The 13,805-nt window shown below is 34.2% G+C and overlaps 1 protein-coding gene across 2 annotated transcripts in view; it reads left to right on the top strand.

The window, feature by feature from the left end:
• LOC118194913 (uncharacterized) overlaps positions 1 to 13,805 on the top strand; it is a 98,985-nt gene that overhangs the window by 42,288 nt on the left and 42,892 nt on the right. For both annotated transcript variants that reach the window (XM_085819405.1, XM_035366125.2), the window contains exon 2: positions 3,960 to 5,496. In XM_085819405.1, the coding sequence (XP_085675531.1) occupies positions 3,960 to 5,496 (1,537 nt within the window). The remainder of the gene's footprint in view (positions 1 to 3,959; positions 5,497 to 13,805) is intronic.

Here is a 13,805-nt window from a genome sequence, read left to right as displayed (position 1 = left end):
GCAGAGATTTGTTATAATAATCTGTGATTATAACTAGACACGGTTTGAAATAATTTTGACAGTGCTGAAATAATTTAAACACACAATTTTTGTGTTGAAAGATGTAATTATTAGGAGAATAAACTGATTCGAGAACGTCATAGTTTAACATTAGCTAGTCAAGTCACGGGAGAGTGGTTAGCGACGCTGACTGCCGTTACCGAAGGAACGGGCTCGAGTATCGGAGAAGGCATGGATGTTTGGTAATGCACAGTGTTTATGCGACATATGGCACTCAAAATATGCGGCGAGCCAAAAGTTCTCTCAAGAGCTTAGTGTTAAGAAAAGAGGAGTGAGATACCCTCAGATCTGTTCCCCAAGGTGCTCTTCTTCCGAACTTGGGCGAAAATGAACATAAAGTCGGACTGTCATCTGTATGGTGTTCAAAGCTCTGGCCAACGACAGACGCAATCTTGCACTCCTTGCCATCATAATAATTCGTGGTATTGTTCTGATTACATCTGACAAGTGAGATTAATTACAGCAACAAGAGCATCTCTATTCAATGTCGGTATGAAAGAACTCGAAATGTTATTAATTTAGTTACATTTTGCCCTTAAAAGTTCTTAAAATTCTTAATAATAGACATTATACATAGATGTAATTATAAATAGATTTAATTTTAGTATATTTAATTATAGACAGATTTGATTATATTTAGGTAAAGAAAATTTATGTGTGTTCCAAAATATTGTTGCGAATTGTGTATCTGAGTCAATAATTTTAATGAAATTATGTGCGAAATTGTTTTGCATAATGTAAAATGAAAACCTAAAGAGTCGATGCTTTGCCAGAAAAGTAAGAACACAGGGGCATGTTTATTTAACATTATTATCTCTGTAGTTTGGCGAAATATCGCCAAGTTGGCGACGATTTTAACAACTAAAGTTTGTCACGAAATTTGACAAGAAATCGCCGTTTTCTGACATTTTGGTCCTGGCGACCATTTTCTGACATTTTGGTCCTGTTCCTATATCACCGTAGTAATCGATTCCATATGTAGCTGTAACTGTATCCGGCCCTCATATGCCTTCTGATAATTTCGAGAAATGCTATACATTTCTCGGCGCCGAGGTGAAAACTATATAAGACCGGAGAGAATATTTGCTTTCAGGTGTTAGACTTCGGAGTATTGAGATAACCACGTGAGTTTCGCCTTTTAGATGCGTTTTACATTGCATTGTGTTTAACGTTCTTAGTAGTTTGAAGTATAGTTACTGATTGTACTCTATGAAGAGTTGTACGAGTATTTCTATGGAAAGTTCTAGAACTTTGAAGTGTTTCTTTTGATAAAATGAATTTTATCGAGCTATCTTCGGTCCTATGTGCATTCAATCTATCACGAACCCGTACGCATGCAACAATATTATAAAAAGAGAATTCAATTTTAGGTTCTAAATCAAAGCGCAAAATTAAGGAACTATATTAGTTTAGTGACGTGACGTGACATGCGACATGCGACGGAGGACGTGGGCACCACCCCTCTACCAATACGGTTAATCGGTATAGCGCCACGTCCACCTTTATCTAGATAACCATACGTGTTCATTGTGCTAATATACTAATATATAAACATACATACAAATTTGGTACTTCATACAGTGTCGTTAAAGCTAATTAATGTTAGACACTGGATAATACATTGCCATGTTACAAGGTGTATGCAAAAGCATGGATACGATAGCATGTATACATAACGTGTGTACTCATATGTTGAGTACACTATGATCCTTTGAAGCATTATCATTAGATTACAGAAGACATGTACATACTGAAATATTAGGTGCGCAATGTTATGCTGGAATAAGTAATTAGTACAATGAATTAAAATTTAGACCCTAGATTAGTACTGTGTGGTACAGTGTCTTGCTACTGAATTATTTGTACTGTTTCCTAAGAACATTAACCAATGTACAAAGATATTAAAACATGTGTATTAGATACACAATAATTAGTGGATACCCAAGCGTTAGGTAAGTGCTACTTTAACATACATTAACAATAAGTACTTAATACTATGCTGAACAGATAATTGGTGCAATTAATTTTAGAGTGGGGCTCTAGTTAGTTCTTTGCGATACGGTGCCGTGTTACAGGATAAAATGCGCAGATGCATAGTTTTAGTTTAGTGACGGAGGACGTGGGCACCACCCGTTTACCATTATGTTTAATTGGTTTAGCTCCACGTCCACCCTTATCTAAATCTGACTCATGTTAGGGCCACACGAGATCCACTCATAGGGCACATTGATTACTGCTACAAAACATAGATATTAAAAATGGTTATATCTGTTTGAACACAGTACTTATGAATAAAATTTTAGCAAGTGACACATAAGATTACAATTCAATACCCTAGCAAGTAATTTTAGCAAGTTACATATAAAGTTTACAATTCAATACATAAAGAAGATATATCATACATAATGATTATATTATAATGTTGTGATTGATAAGTGACGACATTGTCAATATGAATAAGAAGCTATATTAAATACTATCACTTAATTTCCATGATTGTAAAAATGGAGTTTCAGTATGAAGAATGTAACATAAATCGGTGGTCTCAAAACTTCCGCGAAGACACTTCGATTATGTGTTTATTGTAAATGCGATGTTGCAAAGATTTAAAGATTTCAGTTATTTCAAATCCGGTTTTCATTATTTTTTATTTCCATTAAAAAACCTGTAAATGGAGCTAATTAATTTGTAATACGATATGAATTTCATTCAAAAATTTGAAGATACAGATTCTCAGATTTTAATAAATTTTATTCACACTTAAAAAAAAAAAAAAAAAAAAGACTCGGCTACGAATTTTTGGACTAAGAGTTTTGTTTGAGAATACGTTAATATATGAGCAGCATTTTTTCACAGCTGAAAATTAATAAGAAAAGAACCGATTTACCTGTGGGAAACTGCAATCTATCTGAAGATAATTTCTGTCCAAGGGTACAAACTTTATCAGACTCGATAAACCATCAGATATTAAGATATAGTAAGAAAGGAAGAAGTTTATAATTATTTTTATACGAAACACAATGTGTTTTTATTTATGCGTCGAAGAAATATTTAATAAATTAGAGAATGAGACTAAATTGCTTTTATTTATTCGTAAGTTTGACCCACTTGGCAAACTTTCTCTAATAACCTTTCATAATTTGCTTAATTTTTAATTTAAATTAAAGTTATTTATTTTAAAGATTAATTAAATATGTTAAAATTATGAGAAGGAAGTGCCAATCTAAGAATTTAATAATTAGCTGTCAGTATATTTGAATTAAGAAGCATCACCCACAAAAATGTCTCCCAACTTTAGTTGGCACTTGTAAGATATTTTTGTTGGAAAACAAAATTTAGATTTCAGATGGGAAATTAATATAAATTTGAATTTTTTCCCTTTGCGATATTATTAATGTTGTTTATATAGTTTTTATATGTATTTAGTAAGCGAAATTTAAAATTTATTTAAAATATTTTTTATTTTGTTAAAAAACATTTGATCCGTCGGCTGTTTTCAGATTGTGCATTCGACTTGCATACAGTTTAAGTTTGATACCGCTGACATGATTCCTACTGTCTAGACTAACGATACAAAGTGTCTTTATCAAGCCAAGAAATGATTTCCCTTTCGGTATATATATATATTATTTAAAATTATTTAATGCAGTGTGTAAAATTTTGGAAATCAAACTAGGAACAATTTAGGTTAAAGCAGGGGGAGATTTTTTGAGCTAAATTTCTATGTGAATATCCAAGAGCGTCTTTTTAAAGCATGAGCTTGAACAACTGGTAGTCCAGAATTTAGTACAGAAGTTCTAGGTCAACCTCACATATTATTTATGTATTTAAAATATATCATGCTAGATAAAAAATAAAGGTGTTCATTTCTTTACACATATTTGTTTCTAATATTTCAGAAGACCACAAGGCGCCGCGTGGTCTCCAGTTACACCTTCAACGCCAGCATTCAATCCCAGCAAGTTTACACCGGTGGTACAGCAATCAACGTGGAAACCTTCTTTCCAAACAACAGTTGTTCAAGAAAATACAGATGAAAATGTTATTCCAGGATCTGTAAAACCCGATCCTTCTGGAGGTTTCGTACATACCTTTGGTACACCAAAAAAAGAAGTGTCGACACCTCAAACAGCGTCTTCCAATTCATCTGATAATTCTCCTTGGCAAAACTCTTACAATCCATTGCCATCTCGTCAAGAATCAGTTACTGTCACATCATCACCTAGGTATTACCAGGAGATCATTGTGCCTACTGGTGACACAAGTACCCAGTTTAGATCTCCAGCTAGGCAAACATCTTTTCAGAGCAATCCTAGTCAGTATCCACCTGCGCAAATTTCGCCTCAAAAATCTGGATCTGGGACTCCTGTATTTTACCAATCACAAAGTAATGGTGTCAACAATCAAATAAATGGAAGTCCGGCGCCAGTGTATCATACATCCAGGCAGCAGCCATCTTATCAGGCTTCTAGGCAGGAATCAGTACCGTATGAATCAAGTTCATGGGCTAATCCAGTTACACAGCAGTCTCCATCTTATCAACCTTCTAGGCAAGATTCATGGTATCAACCAGCAAATCCAGAATCAAATTCCTATTCACCTTCAAGACAAGATTCACAATCGAACCAATTTGTACGACAGAATTCATCCACTCAGCAACCTAACAGACAAGATTCTTGGTCATCTGCACCTATAAGACAGAATTCAACATCTTATTCAGGAAGCAGGCAGAACGTTGTTTCACCTACTCAGCCTCAGAGGCAAGATTCTGCCCTATACCAGCCTGCTAGACAAGATTCTTGGTCGCCTGCTGCAGTAGCACAGAACTCCACATTTTACCCAGCCGAGAGGCAGGACCGCTCTCCTAATCAAACTTCAAGACAAGATTCTGTATTATACCAAACTTCACCAGGTCCTGCACCTGGACTTTTTGCTAAACAAAACTCTATTTCACCATCAACAGCAGAATCTCCTGTGCGTTATGAACCCGTTTCTGTTAATTCAGGTCCTGGTTTCCAAAGACAGAGTTCAACACAGTATCAGCCATCACCGAAACCATATTCGCCTACGAACTATAACTCTTCTGAGAATAAACAGGCAGAATATAATAATACTTCACCATATTCTTATGGTTTTCCTGGACCGTTTGCACGGCAGCAATCATCTTCAGCTCCTCAGCCGTGGTGTCCTTTACCTGCTGACTCTTTTCCAACACCACCACCATTTTCCCCCTCTAAGGAAAGTGCTGCAGCTCCATGGCCAACACCTCAGGAATTACCAACACCTCCGCCTCCACCACCACCTCCTCAGAGTCAACAACTATCTACAGGCATGGTTGCTCCTCCACCACCACCTCCTCCTCCTCCTCCTCCTCCACCCATGCCATCTTCCAGTTCTGGCATCCAAGAGGAACCTGCGTGGAAGAAACAAATCAAGGTAAAGCAATGCTATCGTACTTATATACACTGATATTGGAGTAAAATATGTGCAGACAATTCTAATGTTATATTTATATAGAAAATAATCATAAAAACGTTGCGTAATACTAATTTAGAAAATTAAACCCCAAGTTCATCCTGCCGAAATCAGTTTGCATTTGACGGAATAACTTTGTCTTCACTGCCCATTCTTTGGAGTCCTTCATTATCGATATATCTTAATTATTGTGTTATGTGTATAAAGCCATTAATGATTACTCAGTTATGAATTCTGATGTAGTCATGAATTATTATTCCCTCATGAATCAAATAAAAGGCTCTTAGCTTTAAGTCGAATTTTGTCTAGATAAATGGTTAAATGCAACTTTGGCTACTATATAGTTCCTTATTATGTAGGTTTTTTTTGGGGGGGGCAGTAAACTTATGAAGGCAATAATAATTTAAAATTGTAGTCTAGGCTAAAAAAAGAATGTGTCAAGAAGTTACGTCTCTTTTCAGGATAACAGCTTGTTTACAATTGGATATTGATTATACAAGTTTAATTCATAGGTGCTATAGTTATGTAATAATCATATGGTTCTTGTAATACGTGCACAATGATATCCTAATAAAATTTATAAACAGAGTTTGTTTAAAAACAACTCGAAAACATTTAAATATAAGTAATAAATGTAACTAGTAATGACCACTGTTATTAACATGGCGTCATAGTATGGCCAAATCCATAAGATTAATGAACTCGATAGTTGGCCCAAGGTATGATTCGTGGCTAACGAGACATGAATATATGGCGTTTTCGTGGTATTCCTGTGTGTTTGCCCTAGAAAGGTCCAATATGGAAGTATCCGTTCTGAAGCAGATAGTCTTCACATGCTTTTAAACGTAATCAGCCAACGGACTAACCTACAGCATGATATTGGTAACGCTAAGTTTCAATAAAAGCAAAACAAAATTCAGACTGTCGTTTTTTTCGGGGGGGGGGGAGGGAAACAGCTCCATATATGTCGGAAGATGATTTGAATCACTACTACTATACTTAAAAGGTATTTTCTCTCTAATTTCTGCCTTCCTTCGTGGTGTAACTGGGTAGCACATCAGGCGTGTATTCGGGAGGTTCGGAGTTCAAATCCCGACGAAGGCAATGTGCATTTTTCATGTTCCTGCTTCGGTGCAACCTAATGACTTTAAATACTGTCTTAAATTTCGCTAAGTTTGCAAAGTTTCAAAGTGCTAATTTTTCTGTCCTTGTGCTACAGCTTTGAAAATTTAAATAAACAACAAAGTATAATAGAACCAAATTTACAATATTACTTTTTATATCTTATTTTTGAATGAAAAAATTTCCATTTATGTGGTTATTTGTAAAAATTATTTATGAAATACATTCAGGATATCTAGCTATAGGTATAAGACATCTCATAAGAGTTATTCTTCATTGCCCAGCCAGTTCATCGTGACGAGACTGGCCAAGGCACCGTATGCTGATAGGTTGTCCCGAATTCTTTTTACAGCGAATCGACTATCTGGAGTTTCATGGTTTTTCTCTTGTGTGAGTTTAAATATGAATTTTTTTTATTATAAATATTCTTCATAAAGGCGTCACTTTGTCAGATAATCTTGACATACTTGGCTTTAATGAAATCAATCAATTAATTAACTATTAATATTATTAAGCACGGTTAATTTTCAAAATAGTACGTAATGCAGTTTTTCAACTCTGTCATTCAGTGTGATTGGCTAAATTCGTGGAGCAAAGGTAATTCGTTCCGAGTGTGATTTTCGAAGACCGTAAGAACTAGTTGCAAAGACGTTTCGTAGTTTTATTTACATTGTGCATACTTATATACTTATAAATGGTAGTGTGCAATGAAGCATTGTTTTTTCTATTTTGGTCATAAATGCGCTCAAACATCAGCTGCGATATGTGAAATTCATATTAAAGAGGCACATTATAGTACTTAAAGAATGAGGAAAGCATATAGCTCGTATGGGAAGGCATGATGAACGTCCGTCCGTTCATCATGCCTTCCCATACGAGCACGCCCGGACCATTCCAGAGGTCTCTTTTCCTGATGTGAACGGGATGAAAGCGTATCCCTACCATTCTCCATATCAACTGGCTCCGAGAACTATTTGTCAGACTGAAAAGACTCTAATCAGTAAATAGAACGTGACTCTATTGATGAGTTGACCAGCCTTTGCGTTCTTTCACTGTAAACAGGGCTGCTGATGGGCTGCTGTTAGTGGTTTGTAGCGTTTAGAACGTGCTAATAGGCCACCTCTGCAAAGTCTTTTGCTAGAGTAAACCGAGGCACCTGTCTTCCAGTTGCCGAGCGCAACTTCTTTTCATTGTTGCCCGTTATCTGATTTCGATCCATTTTTGCATGCAGAGCGATATACCGGTAGTTAGTCAGTGTTGATTCCCTCGGCCAACCGCCACCAACCACTTTTACAGCGATACCTGTCGTTTGGAAGCCTCATGAAACAATACGTTTATCAATTCCGAACTCTCTTAGACAGATGTCAAACTATGCCCCTTTTCAAGCTTGCCAATCACTCTACCATGTTTAAAGGTGTTCTGATGTTTTGTTGTACAGTTTCACTTTCAGTTCCAGAAGAAAACTTAGAATGCGTCTTCCTTGCTTCTTTTCTATTTGCTTTGCACTCCGTGAGCTGACTCCTCGCGCTTGGCGCGGTCTGGCATACCATCTGACGTCATGGTGCTGATATTTGCATATGAATCACCTTTCTACCTAGTTGTATTTTCATTGTACTGATTGCAAAATGCCCTTTTCAGCAATTTCATAGCTGTATGTTGAAAAATTAATTTATTGCTTTAATTTTGAACGCTGGTATATAACAACATGGTAATAACGAGAATTTTATTCTGTTTCTCAGAAATTTCCTTCTACCTTCCATTAGAAAACTCCCTTGAGGACTTAACTATAACTAATGAACCTGACGACTATTTGTTTGTAATAAATATAAAATTAAATTTACTGGAAAAACTACTTAAACTTTTCAATTTTCTAATTAATTAGTTTATTATTAAGGTTTAGACTGGGCTTGACCCTTCAGCAGTAAATGTTATAAGAGGAATTCGTTGAGAAAATTTAGCAATTCCCATTAGAATGTTTCTATTCATTCCCAGAAGACAAATTCTTCTCCTTCACAACAATTCCAGGACAAAATCAGACACCTAAAGTTGGGAATAAAGTTAACCAACTCTAAACAGCGATGTTAAGATTTCACCAACGTTTCTTTAAAGTGTCTATTCCAATTTACGTTGGGGAGAGACGACCAATGACGTAGCTCTCTATTTTTAGTTTAATTGCCTTCCGGAATTCATTACAGAAAATAAAGCGACTTCAATTAGTGTTAACTAGACACGAGGTTTCTCTAAAAATCTTTGAATAGCATTGCTATGCAAATGAATTTCCCAAATACCACCGAAAGCCTTAGAATCATTTTGTAATACCTAGAATCTTCTGGTAGTAGTTGATACCCTATTAAGCATAGACTTAAAAAGCCTCAGGTACCAGATCCTTCATTGCTGTATTTCTGGAGGTAGAGGGATAAAATGAAACGAGCTAGCAGACATCACTGTAAAGTGTACATTTGAATTATTCAGTCGGATCATTCTTTTCAGAGATATTATCAAAGTCATCAAGCAAAATATCGTAAATAAATAGCAAAAAGCCTGGAATATTAAGTTTCAAAATAAGTTGAAAAGTGTGAAAACTAATTAGAGTATTGGGAGGCTACAAGAAACCGGAGGGAGTTAAGTTTTGCTAGCTCGTCTAAGAATCGCTCATTTTCTACTTACCCATAACTACCTTTTAAAATATGAGAGTGAGCCTGTTTGTTCCACTTGTTTTATTCAGTCCTCTCTAATGGGTCATTTTTTAATTGGGTGTCAGGTTTTCGACAAAAGTATCTTAAAAGCTGTGTCCTTTCTCTTGACCATTTAGCCAGGAAAGAGGTCAATTCAAATTTATTTCAGTATTTAGACTGAATTGTATAATCTAATATGAATTAATTTTAATGTGTTTTGTTAACTGTAGGAAATGTTGTATTTTATAAACTGAAATCTTATCTGGATTTTATATCTGCATTCATCCTGTGAATTTTATCCGAGTGATCAACATAAAACCATTATTTGAAGTTCTCAAAACATGAAATCATTATCATATATTGAGGTTTTACCTGTTTTTATACTTTCGTTCATGTGGCGAATTTCATTCATCTTTTCATCAGCATATTACTGAATTCTGATCAGAATGTTATATTATATGTTTTTCAAAATTTTATTTAAATAAGATGGACTCTAATAGCAATTCGTTTGGCGCTTTATAACCCTTTGAAGAATGCAGCATGAAACCCACAGTCTAGTCCAGTCCTTTTACAGCAACCCAAACATTGAACAGTGCGATAGTAACATAATCTCTGAAACTTAAATTTTCATTTAACATAGGACACGTTCTGACTGATTCTTGGCAAAAGCCACGAATGCATTGCTATGCACATGCAGTAGATTGTAAAAGTAGTGTATTATGTTATTCTGAGTGTGGCAATGAACACGAGGGCTATCTTCTTAAGGCAAGGGATGACTGAGTGGAGAATTTTTTAAGAGGAACTGACTGTGTTCATGTTACACATGGGGAAAACCATCCACGCAGCCAATCTCCGCCGTTTGCTGGGCCTCGAACTACTACTGCTATAATAGCGTTTCCTATCTTCAAAATATCTCTTAAGTTTTCGATGCAAATGTTGTTATTATTTTGAATGTTATAAACTGTAGAATTCGCATTGGAGAGGCAATTGGGAGACCTGTTTTGTTTTTACTAGTAGATTTATTGTAACTGCTTAACTTGAAATTGTTTCTGGTATTAAATTTTAATTTGCACAATAAGGTCAGATTGCAGTTTCTTTTTAATCTTAGGTTTTTATATTTAGTTTTTTGATATCTCATCCTACAATTTTAAAACTTCATTTTTTTAACTAAGCGTATAGATTTTATCGTACAATTTAGATTTTCAGATTATTTTAAAATTATTATTTAAACTTCTAAAGACCATGATCATACAAAATAAATTCTTTTCATCGTAACTATTCTAATTGTTTTAAACGAGTTAAACTTTATTTATAATTTCTCCTTGATTTATATGCTGCAAACCGGATAAACTAACTATATTTTAAAGCATTTCTCCCTTCTTTTATATATCTTCTTTCTTTATCAAATATTTTTAAGTATTCTTGTTTTTTTCAAAGTTCTTTTATTTTTCTCTTTTTAAATAAAGTTCAAAAAATTGAAATCGCATTTTATTTCTATTATTTAGCTATTAGGAAAATATACTACTTAAAAGCTTCAATTTGTTAAAAGCGCACTGAAAAGCTATGAAAATGGCCGCCAAAGTTACAGTGAAAGGTTTTTCAGTTACTCAGAAAATGGAGGCAACACCAGAGTCATTATTACCTCATGAGTGATGCGCTATTTCGGTAGCGGACAAAATTAGAAACTCAAGAGACGGTAGTTTGGCAGTGTAAAAAGCACATGTTGTTATGGTCCTCGTAAGAAATTCTACCAGGCTCTTTCTAGATTTCGATTGCCCCAGTAACCTCAAATCCTTGTTCGAAATCCGTTTTTAAAACAATTACGTTCTCTTATATTTCGGTTTTTCTGAAAGTAACTTGTTCCGTAGATTAATATCTGTTCTTGTTCCACATCTTACTGTGTAAACATCTGTAAATTTAATTATATGTCATATTAGAAAATGTTGGCTTTAGAAATTCTGAGATATGTATAAGGGAGAAATTTTGACGTTTGGGTAGGATTTTGCGAAAGATTTTCAATCTGATCAGAAAACTTTAAAATATTTTGATCAAATTATTCAGAATCCCTTTTGTTAGTACTAACTTAGGTGATTATTATGTTATATCTCTAAGTTAACGCATATAAATCAGTGTTCCTCAAAAACTTCTCCATGAAGGCAGAACAGTTATAGATATTTTTTCGCAAAAAGCGGAATAAATTTGCGTCGTTCTGCACAATGGAAACTAATTATCTGTGCACTTTATATTCAATATTTGTTATTTTCAAATGGGTATTTAAAATTTATTCTGCAACACTTTTAACTTTTATGGCAGATTGTAACAAAAGGCTTATAGATCTAGAAAAATGAAACACATTACAATGGCTTAATGCAGAGTTTCTCATACTTTTTAAAATGGGAAACCGCTCTTACGAAATAGAATGTTCTACAGACTATCTTACGCTTATCCTCTTCGAAAGGGCGGACTACCAGTGGCTGAGTCGCTGAACGCTGGTAGTTCGGTCCGAGGTTCAAAGCTCACGAACGAACTGGCCGCTTGGGCGTTTTCGTGATTTTTCTCATGCATAAAGGGTATACAAGCCAGTTTTCCTTAGAATGCCCTCCACGAAAGCATCCATTTCCTTAAGCAGATAGCCCTCGAGGCTTTGCCGTAATCAACCATTTAACCCATTCGAAAGCAATTTTTTTAAAATATTTTGCTCCCACTTATGCTTACATTTTAAAATACAATTCATTGAAATTCATTTAATTTTACGTTGGTGTTACGTTACTAAAAAGAGAAATTTATATTTATTAATTATTCAAAATTATCAGATTTGGGATAATCTTTATTTTATCAACTAAAAATTAAATAAGCGTTGGTACTCATATCAATGAGATGGCTGCGCCTGTCTATTCTAGCATAGCTGTTTTATGTTTGGTTGGATGTATAGTTGGTAAGAAGCACCGCACTCAGAGTGCATTAAATCCCTTTTTTGTTCTAAAGACTAGAGTGAAAAGTCCGTAGGTAGGATAATGGTAATAAATTTCATAAAGAGAGAATGTGATAGGGATTGCCATGTATGCTGTGTATAACTCTGAGATTTTCAGTTTAGTGTTATATTTGTAGTTGATTTGAAATTTATTTTTTGACTTTTTTGGAAATCTAGGAGGATCACAAGAGAAGGCTTAGAGAAGCTCTTGTGATCCGCAGATCAAAGATTGAGAAACGCTGGTTTAATGTTTTAAAATGACAAATATTAAAATAATCGTTTCTAAAAATTCAGCCAATGTAACAAACGATATAAAATTATAATTAGTAGTATAAGACATATAAAACGGTATTCTCTAACTTTTCAAACTTTTTTCTAATATAATTTTTTTGATTTAACAAAATAAAATATTTTTTTCCAATATCTACCGGAGTATTTAATTCATATTTGATAAATAAAACAAATTTTTATTACTCTATAACTCTATATTCAATGAAACTTATTTCGCTAGTTGTTACATTAGCTGCTAATGTTAAAAATAATGCTAACGCCCCTTCATCATTCAGGTACGATTATACTAAACTATATTTCTTGAGTTATCATTTTAAATGATCTAAATTTATAGCTGCCTTAGTGTCCTGCATTAAAGAAATTGCATTATTTTAAAACTATTTATTTGCGGGGAAATTCTGTAGCGTTTTATTTGATCTTCGACATTAATTTCAAAAGGTCAGAAATGAAAAAATAATTCATTTAACATTTCACACGTTTTTAACATGCAAACTTTATTTAACATTTTATTTGCAAATCGTAACATTGTTTAACATTTTGTTTGTAAAATCAAACACATTTATCTTCTCCTTTTCTTCCCCTCCTTTTAATTTCTATTATAATTTCCCCTTTTTGAAAAGTTAATTCTTTCATCAACTAATTCTTCGAAACATGATTTATGTAGATTACATTTCAAATTAAGTCCGTTTCTACCATTGGAAATTTCGCTTGTCTGTGAAAATGTAAGTGCACGTGCATGCTTCCGGCATGCTTTTCGCAGAACTTCCCCAGATCCTACAGTTTTAATCTTGACTCTATTATTCAATCTTGATTATTAAATAAATGAAATGCACTTGTGGGCAAAATTAACCAGTTAACTGTAATTGACGAGTATACTTGTCATAGCGGTACGATTTTGTGTATTGATGAGTATACTCGTCATGCGTATAAAGAAAGCAGTGTAAGCAACGCGCGTATAAAGCAACGTAATAGAAACAGAGAAAAGAAAAATAATAACAAAGAAACTGGAGCTAGTGATTGATTTATAATAAAAAAATGGGTGGATTGGATATGAGCGATGGAATTATCATGGCGTACTCCACAGCAAGGAAACGACTCAAAAAGTATTACAAAAAATATTTCTCCATTTCTTAGACATTATGTGTCTGAATGCATTCATATTATATAAAAAAAATAATAGAACATGATCGCGTATCAACTTTTTGCTCAAA

This window comes from Stegodyphus dumicola, chromosome 6 (genome assembly GCF_044657685.1).
Source record: "Stegodyphus dumicola isolate Sdum_Otavi_A_Nest chromosome 6, ASM4465768v1".
Classification (NCBI taxonomy): Eukaryota; Metazoa; Arthropoda; class Arachnida; order Araneae; family Eresidae; genus Stegodyphus; species Stegodyphus dumicola.
The sequence above is the reverse complement of the archived record's forward strand: the minus strand, read 5'-3'. Positions and strand labels throughout refer to the sequence as shown.